At 39.8% G+C, this 26,403-nt stretch overlaps 1 protein-coding gene across 5 annotated transcripts in view; it reads left to right on the top strand.

The window, feature by feature from the left end:
- The window catches only part of LOC129733027 (protein Shroom), a 498,971-nt gene that overhangs the window by 137,417 nt on the left and 335,151 nt on the right, over positions 1 to 26,403 (top strand). For all 5 annotated transcript variants that reach the window (XM_055694568.1, XM_055694569.1, XM_055694572.1 and 2 more), the window contains one exon: positions 25,316 to 25,638. In XM_055694568.1, the coding sequence (XP_055550543.1) occupies positions 25,316 to 25,638 (323 nt within the window). The remainder of the gene's footprint in view (positions 1 to 25,315; positions 25,639 to 26,403) is intronic.

Raw genomic sequence — 26,403 nt, 5'->3', positions numbered from 1 at the left:
TCTGTTTCAGTTTTTCTTGCGTACTTTACTATCCAACAATTTCATTTGAATATACTCTCTCTCTTTTATTTGAATATACTATCTCTAAGTTTTTGCTAATCTTTTTGACGTTGATTAACGTCTATATCGAAGTTAGGCCCCTGAATTTAAAAATCTAGTAATTCAACCAGGGAAAACCAGAGAAAAGTGGTCAGGTTTTGAGCGCTTATTTTGCAGTCATCTATAATCAGGTTTTCGAGGTTTTGGCATCAATCGATCAGAAATTCTTTTACGGTTAAATTTATGTAAATAAAACAAACTTTTGTTTGAGATACACTATTGAAAAATTGGTAATTAATATCGATTGTCTAAATCATACCGCGCAGCCAATCACTACCTCTCTTCCCAAGCACAGTCGACACTAACGGATACAATCGATCTGACTTTGTTGTTATTGTTGTTGTCACTTTCTGTTTCCGATGTTTATGCTGCTGCTAGCGGAAAAAACCTTGCAAATATGCATCTTTTTGTTGGTGTTAATTTTACGACAGCGGCCGTCGCCCCATCATTCTGATTCCAAAACCGCACCAGTGACATGCGGACGCTAGGTGATAGCAGCTGAAAGGAGGAAATACAAAATAGTACCGGTCATCTCGTGCCGGTTTCACCCGTAATGCTGGTGGCTTTAGCAGTAAATGGCTACTGCAAAACACTTAAATGGATGGAATTCTGGACGGACTAACCAGGAAACTATAATCAGCAACTGGCACCATTTGGTGCCTCGAAATTTTGGTACAGAAGCGGCTAATTAAATTTTCTGTTTTACCAAATGCTGCTGCTAGCGGAAAAACCTTGCAAAAATGCATGTTTGTGTTGGTGTTAATATTATGACAGCGGCCGGCGCAGCTTTCAAGAAACATTTGTCCCTACCATTCCATCATCTATGTAGCCCCTCCCTCTTTCTATTTATCTGACGAAGCCTTGGTATAAAACGTATCGTTCGAACATTTCACCCCATCAGTTTCATTATTAAACCGTACCGGGTACATACGGACGCTCGGTGTTAGCAGCTAAAAGGAGGAAAAACAAAATAGTACCGGTCATCTCGTGCCGGTTTGACCCATGATGCTGGTGGCTACTGCAAAATACTAAAATGGCTGGAATTCTGGACGGAAACCAGTAAACAAGAAATCGGCAACCAGGCCTCAACAATTTCGAATGAATTCTCAACAGAAGAATATGAAAACCCTCTCTTTCACCACCTGCTATTGATACTCCGAACATTCAATTCGGCTGGAGTTTGTCGAAGAGAGGATGAACACTCTTCGGGTTCTACATGACTATAACAAAAGTAAACTTTCGCTCTCTCCTTTTCTTTCCTCTTTCGCTTGCAAATCACAAATTGCTTCAGTTGACGAATTAACAGAACGAAGTCAGTTTTTTTTAATCGTCATCGTCTGTGCTGTGTCATTCTAGAACTGAAACGATCGGATTTAGTTTCATTGAAATCGTCACTGAATATGGATCATGCCGGAGTTAGTACTATTGGCGGACAAAGCTCTGTTGCTGCAGTTGCTGGTAGCAGAAAGCGCGGTTGTGTGACGATGAGCGAAATAGCAATGAACTATGTGATGTCGAATGGCGATAAAGCTATTTGTAAAGAGTGAGGGTGTTCTTACGTTCAGAAGAAATTGGATATAAACAATTTCATAAGGCACATTCGCACCAAACATGCTGCCCTTGCTGATAAAATTGGCCTAGTTAGAAAACCAGCGGGTGAAATAAAAAAAACCCGGATCATTGCGAAGCGACCGATGGCCATCGATAGACAACTTCTAATCGAATCGCTAATAAAATTAGTAACGTATCATCACCTCTCATTGTCATGTTTTGAATGGGAAGGAATAAAAGGACTCCTAGAACCTATGTTATTGATAACAATATTATAATAATAATTAAAATGCTAATAATAACAATTGTTACGGTAAAAAAAAACCAATTATGAGAACAATGATAGTAATAATGATGATGATAATGATAATAATGATAAAAATCGATTTGATATTAATATTCATAAAGATTATCACACAAATAATTATAATAATTATAATAATTATAATAATAATAATAATAATAATAATAATAATAATAATAATAATAATAATAATAATAATAATAATAATAATAATAATAATAATAATAATAATAATAATAATAATAATAATAATAAAAATAAAAATAAAAATAATAATAATAATAATAATAATAATAATAATAATAATAATAATAATAATAATAATAATAATAATAATAATAATAATAATAATAATAATAATAATAATAATAATAATAATAATAATAATAAAAATAATAATAATAATTATAATAATAATAATAATAATAATGATAATAATAATAATAATAATATTAATAAAAATAATAATAATAATAATAATAATAATATGTAATAATAATAATAATAATAATAATAATAATAATAATAATAATAATAATAATAATAATAATAATAATAATAATAATAATAATAATAATCATAATAATAATAATAATATAATAATAATATGTAATAATAATAATAATAATAATAATAATAATTATAATAATAATAATTATAGTAATAATAATAAAAATAATAATAATAATAAAAACAATGATAATAATGATAGTATCACAAATAATGATTTAAATATTAAATGAAATAATTTTAATAATAAAGTAATTTTTACAGTTTTTAATTTTTTGTCATTTCAGTTTTTATTTTCCTGTTCACATCATTGAAAAAATATAACCAATGATACAGTACTTTATTTTGTTCTCAGAAGTTTGATGATCAGCCTTTCTAGCTAAAACTAAATTTTCTAAATTCACCGTACTTGACAAAAACATATATTGAAAATACGATTCCTAATACACTTGACAACGTATCTTTGCAGAAGCTTTTCATAATTTAAACTATTAAAAATACATTGGTATAAGAGTTTTAGAAATTTGTATAAGGTATCTTTTAATTGAAATGCATTTAAATGAAATTATCCAACAATTTAGAAAACTCATAGAATGTGCAACAAGCTTACGTATTTTAAAAATCAGTTTCAATCTTGATCCGAATTCGTATCATAATTTAAGGTTTCATCTGAACAATGTCCGTATTAATTTCAATTTCCTTATAAAAGTCTTCATGAGTCATGCCTATATCCAGATACCTACCTCACTTTGCTATTGTATGAAATTCGCTTGCCTTCAGCGCAACAATACCTACAACACCTTGCTTCGGTTTATCGTCGTCATGCAGTTGAAAGTGAATTTGGAAGCATCAAGCGCCGAGCAATGTGCTCGACATTTTTTTGTGTCGCTGCCGTCTTGAACCCAAAATTCGAACAGTTCATTCCGAAGTGACGAATACCAACAACACGCAGGGAAGCAATGCAACGTAGCGTACCGAGAGAAAGACGATTTTTGTGTTAACTGTGAGAGAAGGATCGGTGTGAAACGAAGCAGGTATTCAATCGGGCCGAAGTCGAAGTCATATTGCATCATCGTCGCTTGAAGATTCACTCATGAAGGTGACGATTCAAAGGTCTGTCGGCAACTGGCACCTTTTGGTGCCTCGCAGTTTTATAATAGAAGCGGTTAGTTGAATTTTATGTTTTACAATTGCTGTTGCTAGCGGAAAAAAACCTTGCAAAAATGCATGTTTATGTTGATGTTAATTTCACGACAGCGCCAGGATGTTAGCAGCTGAAAGGAGGAAAGACAAAATAGTACCGGTCATCTCGTGCCGGTTTCACCCGTTATGCTGGTGGCTTTTAGTAGATTAACCAGAAAACAACAATGTAATCGGCAACTGGCACCTTTTGGTGCCTCGAAATTTTGTTACAGAAGCGGCAAATTGAATTTTCTGTTTTACCAAATGCTGCTGCTAGCAGAAAAAACCTTGCAAAAATGCATGTTTGTGTTGGTGTTAATATTATGACAGCGGCTGGCGCAGCTTACAAGAAACATTTGTCTCTACCATCTTCTATGTAGCCCCTCCCTCTTTCTATTTATCTGACGAAGCCTTGGTATAAAACGTATCGTTCGAACATTTCACCCCATCAGTTTCATTATTAAACCGTACCGGATACATACGGACGCTCGGTGTTAGCAGCTAAAAGGAGGAAAAACAAAATAGTACCGGTCATCTCGTGCCGGTTTCACCCGTGATGCTGGTGGCTGTTAGTAATAAATAGCTACTGTAAAATACTAAAATGGCTGGAATTCTGGACGGACTACCAGTAAACGAGAATAATCGGCAACTGGTACCTTTTGGTGCCTCGCAGTTTTATAATAGAAGCGGTTAGTTGAATTTTCTGTTTACAAAATGCTGCTGCTAGCGGAAAAAACCTTGCAAAAATGCATGTTTGTGTTGATGTTAATTTCACGACAGCGCTAGGTGTTAGCAGCTGAAAGAAGGAAAGACAAAATAGTACCGGTCATCTCGTGCCGGTTTCACCCATTATGCTGGTGGCTGTTGGTAATACACTGTTCGTTCGCTAACTGGGCTGAGGGCCTAGCCCAGTTAACGAATGTCGCTCGCTAACTGGGCTGACATTTCAAATGTCGTCAAATATCGAGGGAGATTTCGATGTAATGGCGCTAGGCAAAACTCTCAGTGAAAATTGTAAAATGTTTTAAACAAATACACTAAAAATCCTGATTGATGAACAGATAATGAGAAAATATAAATTGTTAGCCTTGCGTGTGCTTTATTTGCACTAACCGTTGCCTGGAAACATGTTGTTTTCATAAAACATTTATTTGACCTGGAAACAAATAGATGAATATCTAATGGATCGCATGTGTAACGACAACCAGAATCCATTGAACTGAAAAAATCAATCTCAATTTACTATTCATGTGCCCCTATCTCGTTTTGACAGCAACATGCCAAACGCTGCTTTTTGACGTTCATCTGCTTTTTAACTGGGCTATAGTCCAGTTAGCGAACGCCCAGTTAAAAAGCAGCCCAGTTAAACAGCACCCAGTTAGCGAACAGTTACTGTAAATGGCTACTGCAAAATACTAAAATGGCTGGAATTCTGGACGAGAATAATCGGAAACTGGTACCTTTTGGAGCCTCGAAATTTTGTTACAGAAGTTTTGTAAAAGAAGCGTTGCAATTCCCTCTACTATTTGCTTCAATGGAATATTTTTTTTTTTTTTAAGAATACGGTAGTCAACGTCATGCGGTCGTGTCTTGAATACCACCCTTCTACTTTTTTTGGTGTTCTATCGCTGTTGTCTGTTATTCCATACTGTTTTGGAAGTTGCATATTTAAAAAAATGAATAGAAAATTTCCTGAGAATCAATAGTAGGGAACTAATGATGCCTAGTAGAAAAGTAAAGTTAGATCCCCTTAATATTTGGTTGCAGCCTTCTATTTACTGTGGTGCCTCCAGTGGCGGTTACGAGAAACCTATGACAGCGCAGTGATGAGGAAGTTGTCGACGATGGAACGTGAAAGACGTGAGAAAATTTTGCAAACTCACCATTAAAAGCCGACGTGGTCCGGTGCGAAAATTGCGAAGTGCCTCAAATTCCCCAAATCAACCGTAAACAGTGTGCTGGAACAAGTCAATGAAACTCCAATGCTGGATCGCGCTGATCACAGCAACCGCAGAAGTGGAACGATTTACAAGCAGCTACGATTAAAAGTTTGCAGCTTGCAGTTCGGACGAACCCTAGGAACACCTTGCGCGATTTGGCTAAGAAGTTCTCGGCTCCGTCCAGCGCTGTTCGAAGAATTTGTCGGCGTGAAGGCTTGCGGTCGTTCCACTCCAGCGAGCACCCCAGCAGGACCCTCAGGCAGAATTTCGTTGCAAAACGCCGCGCTCCGATGCTGTATGAGAAAGTCTTGACCAAATTCGACGGTTGCCTTTCAATGGACGATGAGAAATATATAAAAAGGATTTCACATACTTCAGGGACAAAGCCGTCCAAGTCCAAGGGTGATGTCGCCAAGCGGTTTAAATTTGTGTTTGCTGACAAGTTTGTTCGGAAGCTGATGGTGTGGCGGGGGATCTGCAGCTGTGGCAAAAACCAAGGTTTTGATCATCGGAAGAAAACCATGAATGGCTAGGTGTACAAGGAACAGAGCCTTCAGAAGCGGATTTTGCCATTCATCCAATCACATGACGGTCCGGTGAAGTTTTGGCCTATCTTAGCCAGCTGCCACTACAGCCGGGAAGTTATGGATTCGTACAAGGAGAATGGAATCAGCGAAAAAGCAAACAACCCACTAAATTGCCCAGATTTTCATCCAATTGAAAAATATTCGATGATAATCAAGAGCAAGTTGAAGACAAGTGGCAGAATGATAAAAAACAGCTGATTTACATAGATAGTGGGACGGATCGAGTTGACAGTTTCACTATGCAGAAGATGATGAGCGGTATAAAACGGAAAGTGTGCGGATTCATATGAAACTCAGACGAATATTTTTTCCCATATTTTTTCTTCAAAAAGCAATGAATTCGCTGCAAATTGTTATCTCAAGATTTTTTCTACTGATTTTTTGACGAAGATATGTCCCATTTCGTGTGACTGAATATTTAACGGGTCGAGCTTTATTATTCGAGAAAACACGCGGAAAAAACGTCTTCAGTGACTCTACAATGAGCGCGAACTGGATAACCAACATGTCTTCGGCAACTTTGACGCAGTTGCAGTTCTGAAGGAAAACATACTTTAAAAAAAAAATGAATGAAAAAAAAGTATTAAAAATTAGAAACAAAGAAAAAGCTCTGATAAATCAAAATGTTATTATATTACGAAAACGACCTGTCATATTTTTAATTTGTTTTCAGTATAGTTATACCCCATTACAGAACTCATCTGAAAATTGTAAGATTTACACCAAACAATTTTTTCCCGAAAATCGTGATATTATTAGATGTTCCAAAAAGCTGGTGCTACATTCCGATTTGGAACTCGACCTTCTGTTTATTGATACACAGACTTCGCAGCCAACTGTTTAGTGTACAGAACAATTGCGGGGCTAGCGCTACGATCCTACTGACACTAACAGTCTTTCCCGAGCCGAGACTCGAACCTACGACGACTGGCTTGTTAGACCAGCATCATACCTCGAGACCATCTGGGGGATTGATGTTCATTGGATGTTCACACCTCTTTTATATCCCTTCTTACTTATTTACTTCAGCAGTCTGAGCCGCTGGGGTTCGTGGCGTATCAAGAATTTTCCTCCACTCTCCTCGGTCCTCGATTCGTGAGAGGCGAATGTTGGTTTCTTTCGAGCCTCTCTAGAAAACTATACTTGGTTTTCGACGCCATAATTTCTAGTCCAACTCTTCTAGCCTCCACTCTTAGTCTGGCGTAGATTGCCTCCGCCGATCTAAAGTTTCTCGTAATAGCATCGAGGTCGTCAACGAAGCCTATGAGTTGACTAATCGTGCCTCTAGTTTCGATGACTGCTCCTCGGATCACACGTGTTCCCGATACGCAAACGTAACACATCACTCGATACAAGGTAGCCTTGATAGCTGGATCGATTTGAAATGTGTGACACGTTGTAGGTACTCCCGACATTTCTGAAGGGTTTGCCAGAGACTGAAGATTTGATCCATAGTAGTGCGTGCTTGTGTAAAGGTACTGACCTGCGAATCGTTGTGCTAGAGGAGAAAGACGGCGGAGCCGAATTTGGTAGAGAACTTTTTAGGCAACGTTATGCCACGGCAGTTTTTGCATTGTGGGCCATAAAATTCCTTCCATCCATTCCTCCTTTTTTCCTCCGAATCCTGAAAATTATGCAATGCGAAGTTCTTTGTGATATCGGGAAGCTGAAGAACAACAAAGCCGCAGGCGAAGACGGACTGCCAAGCGAGCTCTTTAAACATGAGAGAGAGAGGCGCTGGCTAGAGCACTGCAATGGGTTATTTCCAGAATTTGTGAGGAGGAAATTACCCAACGAGTGGATGGACGGAGTCGTCTGCCCCATTTACGAGAAGGGCGACAGGCTGGAGTGCCCCAACTACCGCGGTATCTCACTTATCAATGCCGCCTACAAAATACTCTTACAGATCCTGTTCAGTCGTCTATCATCTTTAACCAGGAGGTTCGTGGGCCACTACCAAGTGGGCAAGTGATGTGCTACGTACGTGTTTCGAGGATACTCTCGCGCCCCTTTGAATCGCACAGAGGGTTAAGACTAGGTGATGGACTTTCCTGTTTGCTGTTTAACATCGCCCTTGAGGGTGTGAACCGAAGAGTCTGTTAAGCTTCTGAACTTCGCGACTGACTTTGACATCATAACAGGTGGGACCGGACGAGTGGGTCCAAAGAAGAACAACATCAGCCTCCCAACTCAATTTTCTGTAGACGGCGATGAGCTTGAGGTGGTCGACGAGTTCGTGTATTTGGGGTCACTGATGATCGCCGACAATAACACCTGCAAGGAGATCCAGAGACGCATCCAGGGTGGAAATCGTGCCTATTTTTCACTTCGGAAGACACTTCGATCAAGTCGAGTGCGACGTAGCACGAAGTTGACGCTGTACAACACCCTAATGAAACCGGTAGTCCTCTACGGAATCGAGACAACGACGCTTCTCGAGGAGGACCTTAATGCCCTTGGAGTTTTTGAACGGAAGGTGCTGCGGACTATCTACAGTGGAGTACAGACGAACGACGGAGATTGGCGACGGCGCATGCACCCCATTGCACACCTGGCGAAAATCAATAGGTTGCGGTGGCTCGGTCACGTCTTAAGGATGCCGGAGACAACCCTGTGAAATCACTTTTTTTCAGCAAACCCTGCCGGCACCAGAAATAGAGGGGCGCAGCGTGCACGATGGCTCTACCGAATCGAAGGTGACTTGCGGGTGATGAGACGCCTGGGGATCTGGCGAAACACAGTCCAAAACCGAGAAACATGGTGACCACTTCTTGATACAGCACGAGGTGTAGGTAACTAACCTCCAATATCAGCAGAGATTTCTCGATCTTCTTGCATTGCCATTATCCATTCAATAATCCAAGTTATCCAGGCCTTTTGCTTCCATTGTGGAACGCATTGAGCTATAGGATGCATTATCGAATGCTCCTTCAATATCAAGAAAAATAAACAGAGTGATAAAGTCATCGATTTTTTTTCCAGAGTCTTAAAAAGAACAGAGGAACGACTCATTAGGCTTTAGGCTTTAAGTTGTCGTTTAATCTATCGGTTTCCGATCTTCTACAAAGTTTCTTGCTACAGCCGTTACTTCAATTTGGATGTGTGAATTAGTTTGTGGTTTGGTCGAAAAGATGGAAAAGAGATTTCAACCTTTCTCTCTTACATGCAAAAGCTTTGCAGTGTTTCACAAAGTTGTAGTTCATAAAATTTTATGAACTTGTGTATTGAACACACCAAAATTCTATCTCTTCAAGTCTGTAAGGTCTATAAGTTTTTGCAAAATGTGTCTGAACTTCACGTTTTCTTGTGATAATCTTGTGAGATCACTCAAAACAATTGAATATAAAAACACAATTATGTGAATTATTTATCTCATTGAACAACAAATATTAGCAAGCCATGACCTTTTTTTAAATTGTTTGAAATATAAACTAAAAATCAAAATTTTCTAAAATTTTGAAAATCTTTGCTGGCTTTGATCACCGTGTGATTTGATTGGTCGGATTTTAATTAACTTTCGGTGAGCTTTTATTAATTATTTCAACAATTTGTTACGTTTCGGTCTACTTAATCTTTCGACCATCTTCAGAAAACGAATTTATTTTTTCGCTAGTGTTCCTTTTGGGGATGGTCGAAAGATTAAGTAGACCGAAACGTAGCAAATTGTTCAAATAATTAATAACAGCTCACCGAAAGTCAATTGAAATCCGACCAACATTTTTTTGCATTTCTGTGATATTTTATTTTGATTGCAACCATAGATTTCATGTTAAAATCCACTTGCTGTGTATTTATTGCATGTAATACTAAGATCAGAGCTATAATACTCTATCCAATCGATTACCTGTCTTTAGAAAAGTCTCTTTGGTCTAACAGGAGGTCATCCTATACATACTTCAATTTGAATTTGCCCGGCGAAACTCTTACAGGGCGGCAAAGTACCTCTAGCGGATATTCGGATTTTTGTTAGAGTGCCTAGTACGAAGCAAACAAAATTTAACACTTACCGCGCTTATTTCCTTTTTCAGTCTTTTCCTCTTGCTGTCTGTGGTGGAGATAGCTGCGGTGACGTTGCTGTTCATTGTCGGTATGGTGGTATCCGACAGCTCCTGCCGCAACGATCTCCGGTGTTTCCGGTAGTGTTTTCTTACTGCTCCTTGGTACTTAGCCGGGGGTTGCTTATAACTTTGCTTACCCTCTCCGACGAGCGAACACAGAACACAGCATTCAGTTCATGGGTCAATGGGACAATTTTGATTGGAATTAAAAAAGCGGAACGATCTTCGCTCCTACGGGATTTGTATAACACTGTAAAAGCAAAACAAAAAAGCAAACAAAATTTTCACTCAATAATTTCAATTCACGGTTCAACAACACATTTGTTGTCATCCAAAAATGCTAAAGAAAGCAAAATCGCATGATATACGCACCATGATGTACCCTCGGGAAAAATAACTCTAAAATGAGTAAGATTTGAGGCATTTTCGTAAAAAGTGGAACAACTCCTAAACTAAGTAACTCCGTAAATACGACTAATTGAGAAACAATTCGTTTGAAAAACTGAGTGATTGTTACTCACTTTTTGGGTACAGTATTACTCAGTTTTGGGTTAAGTAATTACTAATTATTTGGGTTCTGAATTGCTACTTAATTAAATTTACAAATTTATATAAAGTTTCGAAGAAAAAATTTGGGTTTGTTGATTGTACTGGCTAAAAAAGCCCTAGAATATTTTGCAAACGGAAGGAATTTCTAATCCGAAAACTTATTAAACACATCAAAAACAAATTCGATCGATGGAGATAAAAAGCAACGATTTTAAATGTCAAATTCGTTCTCAATTCACATAAAATAATCATCACAATTAAAAATAAATAATATTTTTAAACTTAAATTTCGTTTATTCTTCATGTTATCCAACCCAAAAATTTCTTTGTAGGTTTTCGTAGAATACTCATAGAATATTTGTTTTTGGTTGGGTATTCTACTAGAGGTATTCTACGTAGAAAACTCGTCGAAAACTACATGAGGTTTTCTACATGACATCCCTGATCACAATCAATTGATTGTTTTTATTACAAGAACTTAACTGCCTGTAAACGCATATCAGTCCCATCTGAAAAATCATCGAGTTGAGAAAACACTGCTTGAAGGTTTTCATTTTCGTGGAAATTCCAATCACTTTCTTTGAAATTCTTTCTTATTTGCTCTTTTCTTTGAAACAACGTTTTATTCATTAATTAACTGATGATTTTTTACCTATAAGAAGCTTAGACAACAAAACCTAAATTTGTTATGTGCATTGGAGAAAAAAAGGTTCTTTTCAGGAAAACATTTACTGAGACTGGTATGCGATTATTTCTAAGATTTAATTTTTTTATTTTTTGACGTAGGACTACGTCTAACCGCACTATATTGAGATACATTCTGAGAAAACTAAAAACCAAGGTGTAACGCCGGAATGAAAGATTTCAAACGGTAATACTTGTGTAACCACATGATGGATTACAATGATCAATATGTCGTTGGATTGATAAAATATGGACATTTTTGTGATACTTCAGTGATCATTATTACTTAATTGTTCAACAGTGAAAATTAGTGAAAACTTTCAAGATCGAATTTCCCCTACAATGAACCAATCACGTGCGCGCATGCCTGGCACAGACTTCATGAGTAGACACAAACCATGGCGCATGTAAACGTAAAATTGATTCTTGAAATGCCACGTCGTGATTGATTTTTTGTAACGCTTTCGGACATTTTCAACAACTATTCCATTTAAAATACTGCTTCGAAAAAGTATGAATATCCTTGGTTGGATGAAATTGAATTAACTATTCTTATACATTTTTCAAAAGTCTTGAAAAAGACTGTTTCTGAACTGCTTGATAAAGTTGTGTGCTGGGCTTCGGCAGATTCCTTCGCTGCAGCAAATTTGTTTACTACAAGTACTGCCCTTCCAAGCATAGTTGTCCCAGCGTGCATAAGTTTTGTGTAGAACATGGGACTACTATGATTGGAACGGCAGAGTAGCCTTTCGACAGCCCATCACTTTCATCACAACTATTTTTCTCCGTCTCCAGTGTTAGCGCTAGAATCAGTCAAATGATTAGAGTTCGTTGTCTAATCCGAACAGGAACATCCAGCGTTCCACTAGCTCCAAACAGAAATGCTGCGACCGCGACGCGCACAGGTCTAGCTCAAAATGCGAAATGACTGAACGCGCGGACGGTTCTTTTCCTTTTATACTCGCACACTGGCAACTGATAAGCTCCGCCCGGTTTAATTTTTCTTTCATTTCCTTAGCTGCATATGTTCCCGCAATCACACGCAATGAGAAATTATCTCAAGCAATCTGCGGCGGGACAAATGAATTCAATTTAAGTTTTGATTTATGACGGCTTGCCACCCCCAGAAACGATTTTAAAACACTAATAGCCATGAAATTCGATTTTGATCTTACATTACAACAGTATTGCTGCCGGTTGAAACAAGCTGGCGCACCGTTTCTGAAGCAAAACGAACCTGTTATTATTCACTGTCCATTCACTGGGCTCGATATATATATTTTATATTTTAAGAAACCAATTCTCTTTTCTATTCGTAGTGCATAACTATAATCATCGGTTTGGAGGAAGAAAATAACCAAAAACGACCCTACTGGACCCCCTTCTTTCAGCTACATGTAACACTCAAATGGCCCTTTTCAGAGCCACATCATAAATTTAAACGGCCCTTTTCAGAGCCACCACCGTTTTCAATGGAGAGTTATATTTTTTTAACAAGACAAGAACGAGCCAGTATTGTCATTCGCTGGGTGAGGGTAGGGAGAAGCTTTGTGCTGGATATGTCGTTGCAATGAAACCTAATGAAAATAGAGCTGTGAAGAAATTAAAATCAATGATTTGAGCATGTAAAAATCAAAGATGTGGTAATTCTAGTTTTCTTTCCTCTTGCACACTGTGTTGTGTGTCAATGAACGATTACTCGGAGTAGTCCTACGTCAATAATGCGGTTGTGTGTCAGATATAACCTTCTACTTTTTTTTGAGATTTATTTTTAGGAGGCACATATTTTCTGACTTTCAGAAATAAAATCAACTTTGTGTGTTCTTGACCGATAGGGATAGCGTAGAAGAATTTCTAATCGATTGTTGCATAAAACTCGAGAGTCTGCACTGAATCTGCAAGAAATGACTGAAACATAAACTTATTCACAGAGCTCATTAATAAAAACAAAGCTTGCCCTAGTAGCGAGTTTCGTCAATTTATAGCTTGGTATAGAAAATATTGGTCGAAATTCAGTCAGTATGGTAGTTCACACTAAGTTAAAAAAAAAAAACAATTGAAAATTAATAAAAGGTAAATTGAAAATTATGAACAAATTGAAAAATTCAATTAGTAGTCAAGTTAAAAATAAGAATGTAGAAAAATGTTGACCAGTGAGACATTTGGAGACTCTCTCTCTCTCTCTGACTAAAAACATGCATTTGAATTAAAATAACAATTCCAAAGGAAAACGAAGAATCTGAAAGCACTAACATTTTTTCGCAAACAGTCGAAGTCTCGAATGGTTGTTGAATAAAGTTGCAAAGTGCCGGGATGAGATTCCACCACAGAGCGGAAACATAGAGAGCCCCAGCACAAGACTTGTCTGGTAACCAATAGTTTATAAAGTTTCATCCGCAGAATAATACTTAAACTGCCTCCTCCGTGCATCAATCTCCTATCACCGGCCCCGGCTGTCAATGTTTCCCACATGGGTTGTTGCACCAACCTTCGCAAGGAGCATCACCGTTGTTTTATTGGGAGGCCGGCTGGCTGGCTGGTTTCTTCCCCCCGATCGAGAAGGTATCATTATCAAAACATAACTGTAGCAGTCCATCAGCTTGTCTGATAGATCTAGTTCTGTACACTTCCAGACGCTAGCTAGCTAAGCAGCAATCAAGGGAAAATGTATGAGAGAGAGAGAGAAAAAAACACATACACAGACTGTGGTGAACACTTTGGTGCGAGCAGGCCCCGGCTCGCACGGATAACACGCGATGCAATTAAGAGATAATAAAGTGATTCCATTCTATCGGTGACCATTTTTGGGTTTTCCCATGCATGGTCCTCACTCTTGTTGTTGTTGTTGCTGCTACCATCTCCGCTAGACGCTGGCTGTTTGAGCCACGCAGAGCGCACGGAACGCGATTTAGCGCAGAGAAAGTGGGAGCCGCTGATGGTTGGGTGGGTGGTTGGTAATCGCAGAACGAGAAAGCACAGTGGAAATGCTCGTTAATGTTTCAAGGTCAGCGCAGTTGCAGTTTTCTTCTTTATCTCGTTAGTTTTTGCTCCGCCAAGGCCCGGTAGCACCGTTAGTTGAAAGTGCTGCCGAGTGCCTCGCGGAAGAGATTGAGATCGCTGATTGCGAAGTAGACGTTTATAAGTTTATCGGTGAAGCAGCTCTCCCGAGCTGCCCCGAGCATTGTGAAAACGAATAAAAAGGTAGAAAAAAATCAATCCTGATCGACACGAATTACATGGTCTCACGGTTTTCGATTTGTGGCGGATACTAATTTCATTATTGATTCGCATTGACATTTCGGTTCTTCGCTGAAAACGCATTGTCGCCACACACAGCGCGGGTGCCAACGAGAGCACCTGAATGTTTTGGTTCACCTGTGGCTGCGGTAAATCAAAGCCCTTACTGTGCTCAATCAAAACTTTGTCCTAAATCCGAGACAGACTCGAGGCGTGTGTGATGCAATTTGATTTGTTTACATGAAAGGAGTAAAGCCATGCATGGTATGGTAAATCCAATTCAATGATTTTTCCCGCTGTGTTATGGAATTGTGGCAACAGTAACGGTCGATTAGGATCGCTTTTTCGTGTTTAGATTCAAACGGTCAGTTCAGAGTCCATTCGCAGAAAAACTCAAGCCAAACTAGACCAGATGCAATCACACACAGTCACAGTCGCAGAGTCAGTCAGTCAGTCGGTCGGTCGGTCAAAGTGTGTTGTATATGCGGTGCGACTGCATCTGATCCTAATCAGCCGGCAAATTGATTCGAAACCCTCCTCTCTGGCTGCTGTCGGTGGTGGCACATGAATTAAACACACATTTGCGTGCATTTGTTTATTGAATTGAACCAACCGGTCAGAGGCGAGTCGAGTTGAGTCGAATCGAGAGGTGGTGGCGGTTGATGGTTTTTCGATTGGTTGCATCAAGTTGCAGCTGGTGGACCAGGCGGTGACCAACGCGTGAAGAAATTCCATTTGTTTGTGAAAACAACTACGGTTTGTCAAAGAGCGGTGGCACGCAAAGCGATTCGATTCGGTAATAATCGTAAGTCACGCCATGTAAGCGATCGAGCGAATGAGTGAACGAGTGAATAGGAATTAGAGTTTCGGCTTAATTGGTGATCTATCACAAGATCAGTGGGGTTTCGAGTTTTTCTCTTTTATTAATTGTATTTATACGCTGAAATGGCATTCAAATCGTTTACCTCGCTGAACGCTTAACTGTGAAACATTTGACGTCATACGGGGCGCATATTTCTGAAGTACCCTTCAATTGAGAGTAACTGTGTTCCAGCGTGGAATTCAATCGATCGCTGCCAGATGCTGCTTCTGCCCCGGGAAACGGTGCAGCTCTGCAATTCGACGGACGGCACTGCGAAAACCCGCCAATTTCGCGTTTGCCTAGTCACCTATAATTTGGCTCCGGTGCGGACGGTTTTGCTATCAACTTGCCCGTGAACACACACAGAATTGGGCCGCACTTTGCACTCGTCCGGCTGGGTTCAGATTGCTATAGAGTGGAGAATCCGTTAGATGTTCTGTTAGGGTGTTAAATCAATAAAGATTCCGTGCTTTCAAAGTGTATCTTCGTTTTGATTCCCTTTAACCGTTGAACGAAAAGATCGAGATCAATTAGCGGAATGTTCTCTTGATATAGCTCCAATTGCTGGTCAGTTTCATTCAGTCTAGTTAGATCGAATTGAATCGCATAGAATATGGCTTTGAAAAAAAAATGAGGCTTTAAGAGCTTATCATAAAATAACATGAGTATTCATATTACTTATAAGAGAACAGCCACTAAATAAAAATGAAATCGATTACAAATTAGGTAAATCGAAAAGGTTAAAAAATGTTGGAAAAACAATTTTCAACTTTCTTCACCCTGTATTGCTAGAACAACACCGTCACCATCAAATACAAGCTAAAGCAGCGTCGTTGTCAAGGCTGTTGCTATGTAAACAATAACGTGCTTTTGAAGGAAGTCGCTTTTTTATGTCGAACTCGTTTTTACGGCAGGACTATCCCGTCCCGGACTACGCTTTGCAGCTTTCCGAGCAGTTGCAATGGTGTGCGTAATACCAGAGGTAGCTGTCACTTTTGTTTTGGTCATTATCGCCATTGTCTTTTATCGCGTTTGTGCTACTGTACGAAAAATTTGCCAATTTACTGAAAAATTACAAAATAACAAAATAAAATAAATAAAATACAACCTGATGTTTGACACGCGAAGAACGATAATGAAAGCAAACCGATTTTGACACATTTTTTTTTTTGATTTTGACACATACGTGTGAATGTGTTGGTGCTTTAAAAACTGCACTCTGTTTCTTGCGCGGACTGTCCGGGACAGAAAAAGGGTAGTCCGGGATAGTCCGTAAAATGTAAAAAAAACAGTGATAGGACAAAGTGTAGTTCGCGGGGTAGCTACACCGCAAAAACGAAAACGACATTAATTAAGACCTAGAAGAAACACATAAGGTATAAACATTATCAAAATTCATCATCTGATGTTTAAAATCACAGAATGTTCGATATCAAGTTTGTTTGATGCCAAATGCCTAGAAATGCCCGAAACGTCGAGATCTTGTGTTATATAAAAATCAGTCGTCTCTCTGAGAAATTTTTGAGCTTGGATTCTCTCTCATATCATAAATGTTTAAGTCCTAGAAAGTCGATTTCGGAGATTGCGGGTATGATTCCTATCCAGATGAGGATAGATTTTCCTTAGCCTAACGTATGAGGAAAAAAATCCGAACAACTTTTTAATTGGTCTACGATTTCGAAGTGTTGCAAAAATTGAAAAATCCTTTGCCACAAAATGAAGGCAACACCAGATCTCGTCAATTCATGCATTTCTAAGACATTTGGCATACAAAAATTATTATTGGAGATTTCACGCTTTTTTTCGTCGGTCAAAAAAGGGTTACAACTTTGACGGCTTTAAAATACGACTCCCGGAACTCCGAATACAAAGCCTGTTGAAATCTTCAATACTTTTGCCAAAGACTTGTCTAGTCTAGTATATAATAGTCTATCTACTTTTTATTGTTCGCAATATAGTGTCGACTCTTAGAACCGTGTTTAACTTAAAAAATATAGCTGAGATTGAAACTAAATTATTATTTGGCATAATTCAACAATAAACCCCGTAAGCAATTAGTTGATTAGTGGGTAGGCGAATTGTGGGGTCAGGGTGAATTGTGGGGTCCGTACCCTCTAATTCGTTGGGAGTGACAAAGCTAAGAACGTACACTCCTTTGTTGACAAATCTCCTGGGAGGATATAGCGCCTTCACTCGCTTCTCATATTTTATACATAACCTTAAAACTTAAAGTCCGGTAGTTATAAACAGTCTCTATTGGAACCGAATCTTTGAATACAAACTAGTTATAACATGAACACTTGAAAAATCTAGTTATTTTGCTTACCTACTTTATTCTTTTGAAGACTACTTATTTATCGAATTATTGTCGTATCCAGCAAATGCTCAATTTGTTTTTGCACTTTTGTATCGTTTCAAACCCACTCGCATTGGATTCAATCATTCACATACACACACATAAATAAATCTGAACTAATACAACCTATGCACAAAAGTAAAACATTTTTTTTATTGCCATATTCAAAACATTCATTCTTCATCAGAACAATTTAAACAGCTTCCCTAAATTGAAATCTTTCAATATCGGAGAATTTTATGCACTCGATCAGCATTGCAAAAAAAAAACACTTTGATTAGTAGCCCCGTATTTATTCGACACCAAACCAAGAAGTTCCAGGTAACAGTTAACAGTAAACGAAACTTCCGTCATCGATATTTTCCAAATCTATCAAATTTCACTTCTCTGCATTGCTTTTTGAACCAGAAATTAGAAAGAAAACATTTTTCACTTCCTAAATGCAAACATGAAACTGCTCCAATACCTTTGCCAGAGACTTGTAATACAAAAGTCTCTGTACGTGTGGAGAAAAAAACCGCTCAATCGTGGATTCAAGGCTGTTACTAAATGTTTTTTATTAAACTAATTTTATTTAAACCTAACCTTCTCAAACCCCGTAGAGAAACATTTTTCTTTTCTGGTTTTTGTTCCTGTTTTTGTACCTTTTAATTATACTTTATTTTTGGCGCCTACTTATTTCGCAACTATGCGGCCATCGTTGTTTCTCTCATGGGAAACAAGGTGTCTAGTATAAGCAGTTTATTGCGGCGAAGGAATAAATAGAAAATATATTATTAAGGCTACACAGCAGAAGGCCGCTTTGATTGTCTGTTTGTCTGTGAAAATGGAATTTTGTGACTTTATATGAATCTGGGAAGGAGGCTGCTGCACGATTAAGCTGGAATTTCAATGTGAACTTTTTTCGAGAAGGCGAAGCTTACGAGCCCTACTGCTAAACGAAATTTGCAAAGTCAATTTTCATTGGCACTCTACTGTTTATGTCATGCGACAAACAACAATTCGGATGTTGTTCTCGAACTAACCATTGACAAAATTACACAACGGGTTTTTTAAATGGCACGCGCGTTGCACGGTAAGTGGTATCGCAAAAGATAGCTAGAAAACACATCACAACTTTTACGTTGTTCTCTCCTATTCTCTCTCTTCGATATTCTCCTGCACTCCTATTTCTATCACAACGCAACCCTTATTGAGAGCGAGAGCAGCTTTCCTTTCTTCATTTAAAAGTCGAAGGATAGCCATAAACATTTTTTCAAAAATCACGTTTTGCTCAAAAAATTGCACTCTTTCAGCTGATATATAAAAATCAGACAACAGTGTGAAACAGACAACAGTGTGAAGTCTATCAACAGAAAGAAGACGAAATTTGTCCCTTTTTAAGAAGAAAATGTTGTTTGATGTTGCAAACTCTAATACTATTAAAAATTGTCAAGCCTTGTTGAAACGGAGAACTCGACCCCTGATTGGATTGGACCCCTACCACGGACGTCAGAATCATATACGTAGTAAACCGAGAAGATACTATTTGACCTAAATAAAAGCCTGCTTTTGCCTGAACTAGTTATTTTAGTTCTAGATAGCGATTAGGGCAGTCCTTACTTATCAGAAGTAGGAGCAGCGTCAGCTGCAGTAGGCGCAGTGGTATCTAATCTTTCAAAAAATGGCCTTTGTGTGACGGCAGTAGTGGCAGGACCAGCTGGTGCAGTGGTAATTACTCTATTAAAAATCTGTCTTTGTGCGGTGGCGGGCAGCCGAGACCGGTCGACGTTAAGGTTATTTTTATGTTTTTGTAAATGAGTGCCGTGTCTCGTCACGCGTCGCGTTATTAGTGTAATACGCAACACCCAAATGTACTATTGAAAAAGGTTAATTTTTTGTTAAAAAACATATATCGATTGATCTGATTTGTCGTTGAATGATTGCCTTTCCTAGCACGATCGACAGAATTATAGACCTAGTACACCGGGAAGATACTATTTGGCCTATATATTAGCCAATTCGTTCTGGATGAAGACTAGACCTTACTTTAGATAAATACAGACCAGCAGTGGCAGCGGATAGCAGGAGTAGTGGCAGCCGATAACAGCTGCGGTAGTGGCAACAACGTCAGTGCTAGGTGCAGTAACTTTCTGCAGTGAAAAGCTTTGCCGAATTTAAACAACACAAACCGTTTTTGAGATGCTGGCAGCTTGTCGGCCGTCAAGTTTCCAGCGTGCAAACAGCTTTGCACTGTGTTATCAGAAGAGTGAGTTTTTCACATTATCGGGGAATGCATAGAGATGCGATTAATCACATCCGATATTAAATTGAACTACAAATTGTTCTTTTGAGGACAAATTGAATACTCATACACAAAAGTTAATATTGTCGGTCTGGAACCAGCAGTAGCTACAGCAGTACCAGTAGCGGTAGTTGTGGTGTCAACGCCAGTGGTAGGTACCGCGGCACTTCCTTTAGTAAATAACAGAAGGCTTGTGTGCAAAGCCACGACCGTTGACGAAAACTGCATAAGGCTGTTTGGTACATTACTCACATCGTTACATATGACAATGATCAATAACAATAACTTTAACCCAACACAATCAAATAATGCTGGAAATAATGTGGTAAAACTAAAAAATTAAAAATGGTGTCTCAGGTCGATTTATGGAAGTTTAAAGATACTTTTAAATACTGCTAAATATGAGTATTTTTGAACCAGGAATGGTTGAGAAGCTGTAATCTTTCATATTTCTCCAATTTGAGCTCTAGGTCAAAATTTGTGTTGACCAGTGGTATTTTCAGAATTCAATCAAGTGAATCTTTTTGTTGAAGTTCTGCTTTGAATTTACGGTGAGGTAATTTTAGCAACGTTAGTGATGCATAAAAACGATTATCGCTTGTCAAGAATCTGGCGCTTGGTTTGGCCTCGGAACATCGTCCCGCGTCGCTCTACAACAACTAACTTGCTATGTTACACCAGCGTATTATTTCGGGAAATTGAATGCCGAAACCAAGTGGACTCGGTATACATCGACTTCTCAAAAGCATTCGATACCGTTCCGCACACCTTCGCAATTGAGCAGCTGAGGCATATGGGCTTCCCCGATTAAATATCCGACCGGTTATTGTCGTACTTGACCGGTAGAAGCGCATTCGTCCAGGTGAACTCTACACGCTCTAGAAAGTTCGACATCCCGTCTGGAGTTCCACAGGGTAGTGTACTGGGACCGCTGATTTTCGTGCTTTTCATTAACGACTTGTGTCAACGAATTTCTTCTGCAAAGCTGCTTTTCGCCGATGACCTGAAAATTTTCCGAATAATTAAGTCCATGTTGGATTGTATTTGCTTGCAAAAAGACATCGATATACTTTCACGTTGATGCAAAGAGAACGGGATGCGTGTGAACATCAACAAATGCAAGGTGATCACTTTCAGTCGCTGTCATAATTTGATTAGTCATCAGTACAACATCGACACAACTCCACTGGACCGTGTGCAGTCTATCCGTGACATGGGCGTCATTATCGATTCTAAGCTCCGCTTCAACCAACACATCTCCGCCATTACCGCTAAAGCTTTTTCGATCCTCGGATTCATTCGCCGCAATGCTTCACAGTTTACTGACGTGTACGCGCTTAAGGCACTATACTGTGCTTTAGTACGCAGTGTTCTGGAGTACGCTGCTCCCATATGGGCCACGTACCATACCTCTCAAGTTATTCGCATTGAGCGAGTTCAAAAATGTTTTTTTACGTTTTGCTCTTCGTCACCTACCGTGGAATGACCCTGTACATCTGCCCGACTACTCGCAACGATGTCGTTTGATTGACCTGGAATTGCTGTCAACAAGACGAATAAATCTTCAACGATTGTTTGTTTTCGACGCCCTAACGAACAATATTGACTGCTCAGACCTTCTCTTGCTAATTCAAATAAATGTTCCTCAGCGCCGGTTGCGATACTGGACAATGATCTCCATACCCGGGCACAGGACAAGCTATGGTTATAACAATCCGCTCAGCTCCTGCCTAAGAGGATTCAATGACGTCAGTGATTTATTTGACTTTAACTTAACCAAAAATAGTTTTGAAAATAGAATTAAAAATATAGCATAAGACAAACCAGTCTGTACGATATGATCGAAGACGATGAACAAATAAATAAACAAATAAATAAACATTTCAACAAAGATCAAGGCTGATGCTGCGCCATAGCGCGGTTCCTAATTAGGACTTGGGCGCGTTTGTAATCTCTACGCGTGTTTTTTTATTGCTCTCCTGTGCAAAACCAATGGATACAAATAAGTTTGAAGTTCTTCCATCAATGGCCCAGTCAAAGTCAAATCTTGATAGTCAGAAAATGGAAACACACGGTCACCGCTTCCACTCAAGCAAAATTATCACAAAGTGAATCTTTCGGAGACATCTACTAAAGTCCGTTTGAAGAAATTTACGATTGATGGTATCGATCCCTGGGCAACCAGTTAGGAAATGTCTTTTATTTTGTTCTTCATTGAGCCCGCGTACATTATGGCTTCAATTTATTGATCCTTCACGAATCCCATTAGCCGGTGTCCAGTTTCCATTGAATTGCAGCTGAAAAATGGCAAGTCTGCACACCTTCCCACCGGGTTGGCAGTTTGTTGCCCTATCGAACGGGAGCGAGCGACCTTTAAAAGCTAGAAGAACTGGGCTTGACACGAACACGGCACCACCCGCCGAGACAATCAACTGACCAACTGAGCTGAAGCTGCCTGGTCTAGATCCGTAGGTGGGTGGATGTAATAAAGTTTGCAATTACGAAACTGACTGCAAGTTAATGTGAACCTCTAGGGAAGCTAGTGGGTGGTATGGTGTTGTTTTAGGCGCAAGAATCCTCGTTGTCATCGCGAAATGTGTGTGCTTTCCGGTAGGAGTTTTAACACGCAGCATCGTAAACACAAAGCGCCCAACAGTGCGAGCACTAAGTAAACAATCAAACTGGCGTTTAGCTGAGCAGCCTTTCTTGATTACCGTGATCTGACGTTGCACAGTGCACAGTTCGAGTCTGTTGAAAGGTTAAGGCAAAGCGCTCGGAGCCGCTCTACTTGCTTAATCACCACCCTTTGGAACCATGCAAGAATTGTTGCCCTAACAATGAGAACGAACATCAATTTCGAAACGGATCAGACCTTGGATCTATCTGAGATCGCATCCTGTTATATAGCGGTTTTGCAATTTATCACTACGGAACTTACTAGGTTTCGCCGCAGGCGAGGGATACTTCGGGTCATAACCATTTCCAAGGATTTTTTATTGCGGGTGCACCCGCGATAATAGCGAACTTACATAGCCCCGAGCCCATCGGGAATTGTATCGCAATGCATTGTACGTAAGAGAGCGTGCAGACTCTTTGTGGTTTTATCTTGTTTGTTTTTTTTTTTTCACCAAAAGGTCGGCTTAAGTCTGTGCAGTCACGAAACTGCGTCAGTTCTACGGGTGTCATTCAACTGGCAGAATTGTGTTGAGAGCAGAACACGCCAACCAGCAGGCTTCTTTAAGTGCACACCGTTGATCATTGGAAATCAAGAGGCACTGTTAGACTTCAGTTCTGATTAGGTTTGAAATTCAAACATATTGATAGTTAATGTCAAAAATGTTAAAAATGTTTAATCGATTTTGGTCAGTTGATGTTTATATTTATTACGGATTTTTTTTTTCATTCTGATCTCTTCAAACTGTGTTTGCGTCTAACAACAATTTATGTATATTGGATTAGTTTTCATGTTTCGACTATTTGATTATTTTTGTTGTAAAATAATAATCCTTGTTTTAGACAAAATATTTGTATCAGAATAATCATAATCAAGACGAATGCATTGATAACTCTAATTTCGAGTTTGGTAGCCGGTTTTCAAACTGATGTCAACCAAACTCGTGTAGAAAGTGGTCTCACTTCAGGACGACAGTGTAAGGCCAGGAGCGACGCAGCGTTTCTTCTTCCATCCAGGATCTTGCGGTGTGGTTCCACAACATAGCAGCACGTTACCGGGTCGGTTTACACTGGGCAGACGCCAGTCAAGGCTCGCTCGGGAACAATAGCCATAAATTACTGTCTGTTAACTGTTTTCATAAATTCGTGTGTCTCCGGGTTGCACCCGTGGGCACTATCGGCAGCCAGCAGTGGCCAGCAGAAGACGGGGCGAAATTTGTACCGAACCTTGTAGGCTGCCAGTTTGCGTTTTGCCAGGTTTGCAGAGGCGGATCTTGTTCAACGGCGAACTGCTCCTGCTGGTGATATTTTTTTTTTTTTTGAGAGCGCTAGGGGATCACGAAAGGTCCTGTCGAATGCGACACGACGCAGACCCGGATCAGGCTATTGTAACGTACGAAGTCGAAACGGTCGACTTTGCGTGTTTGGATGCTGTTTTCTTTCTGTACTAATTAATTTCTCTAGACTTCGCGGTCAGGACGGATGACAGCGCACGGCTCAGCCGTGTTCCGATTAGCAATTTTAATTTTTGTTACTACCATGAGCGGGAATTTCCATCGACGCGACGATGGTGTGGCGACGCGGTTATCGATCGATTCGTTCGCTGACAGAGTGGTTTTCGGTCAGAATCTGGCTTGCTAACGAGGAAGATTCTAGGATCTGAAGTTGTTGGTCACATTTGTTATTCTGGGCGGAGTCGCTGGATGAAACTCGCGTGGGCATTTGTGGTGTTTCGTATGACCTCTGCTAGGGGGCCACCGGCTACCGCAAGATCGCAGATTTGAAAGGTAATTTATGTAACATGGAAGTTTGAGCATTATTGTAATTTAGCAACAGTGGAAAATCGCCCCATCCGTCGCGGACAACCGACGACGCACGTCAGATTTACTGATGTCTCAACCTCAATGACGGACGTGGGAATCATCAGTGAACTTGCTTTCCAATTTCGCCACTTATGAGCGTGCTGCAATTATGATAGTCACGCAAGCTTTGCGATGCAAGAACTTGTATATACCTGGGATGCATGGCCATGCAGAGAAACTTATACGTTACCATCTTATTACACTGCTTGCAGCTTGTTAAACTAGTCAATATTGCACGACACCTATCAGTTACTCAAGCCTGCCTGATGAAATGCTTTATTCATTCGATTCTTAATAACCCGGGTCATACACGGTTTCATTTTCAATCAGTAAACTCGGTAGAATTTCTCAACCAATCTCTCGGCTCGGAACTACAACCGTTGTTGATTGAATGACGGCAACTCCCGTAAGTGGCTAAGAAATAAATTTTTCAATTACACCTTTCCATCAATCTTGGGTATGAACGGTTCAAGAAACCAAAAAAAAAGGGAATCATTTCATCGTAATGATTTCGCCGGGAGGGAAATGTTTGCCATAATTAATATTGCTCCTCTCTTCTTTTCATTTTATTTTCCAGGATGAGCAGCTGGGCACCATCAGTCCGTCTCCTAGCACAGGTGGCAGCACATTACATCAACACACGAACGGTAGCCTCGGGCTGCAACCTGCGGGACCTCCTGGTGGTGGTGGTGTTGGCGGTGGCCATAACATACCGGGTCTGCCCGGAATGGGCCTGCAAAACAACAGCAACCTGACCCAGGCTGGCCTGGAAGAGTACAGCCGATCGTACTACGAGCAAACCATGTACCACCATCAGAAACAATCTTCGTACGCCCAGTCGGAGGGATATCACAGCTACGTGTCTAGTTCGGATTCCAGCTCGACGCCGTTTCTCGATCGGTAAGTCCCATGGCACATAGCCTCTCCGATATCGAAAACCGGACTGTAGTGCGTTTTTTTTCTGCCTTCGGTGCTTGTTTTTAATTCCATCTATCGCGTCGTGCTGATCGCGGGCACCGGCTTAAGCGAAATCACAATCATTAAAAGACTTAACATTCTTGCAAATTGAACGTGATTTCTAGAGCCCGGCTGCTGCCAGGTCTGTGCGTGGCTGCTACTGAGCTGCATGATCTTGATCATAAATCTACGTTAATATGAGTTTTTGTGTTAATGTAGTCATTTTTGTTTCCCACACCTGTCCCGGGACGCAACGGCTGCTGATGGACTCACAGATTGTTGTGTACACAGTGCGTGACGATAAACCGACGCGGCGGCGGCGAGCAGCTTTCTGTGACCGGAGGGTGACCGAGCACGGGTTAGTTTTTTTTTTTTGCATGAAGGATTGAAATACGTATGTGTCTGTCGGGATTGGGATGAATGAGAGATTTCTCCGCCGTGATAAGGCCGAACGGATGTCAGAGATTTACCAACGGAGATGGAAATATTGTTAACGATAAGTTGCAATAGGATAAGTCTCGATTTTATCAGTAGGAATAATCGAGTGAGCTTTTAGTTGGGGTTCATTATTTTAAATTAGGGTCAATGATATTTTATCGTAACGGTGTGATGAAGAATCAAAATCTCTTACTGTCTGTCGGTACTAAAGCTTAGAATGAGCAATTATGTCATCATATCTTAGTTGACTATTAAACTGGTGAACACAGG

The sequence above is a fragment of the Wyeomyia smithii genome, chromosome 3, assembly GCF_029784165.1.
Source record: "Wyeomyia smithii strain HCP4-BCI-WySm-NY-G18 chromosome 3, ASM2978416v1, whole genome shotgun sequence".
Lineage (NCBI taxonomy): Eukaryota > Metazoa > Arthropoda > Insecta > Diptera > Culicidae > Wyeomyia > Wyeomyia smithii.
This window is presented reverse-complemented; position numbering and strand designations above follow the sequence as displayed.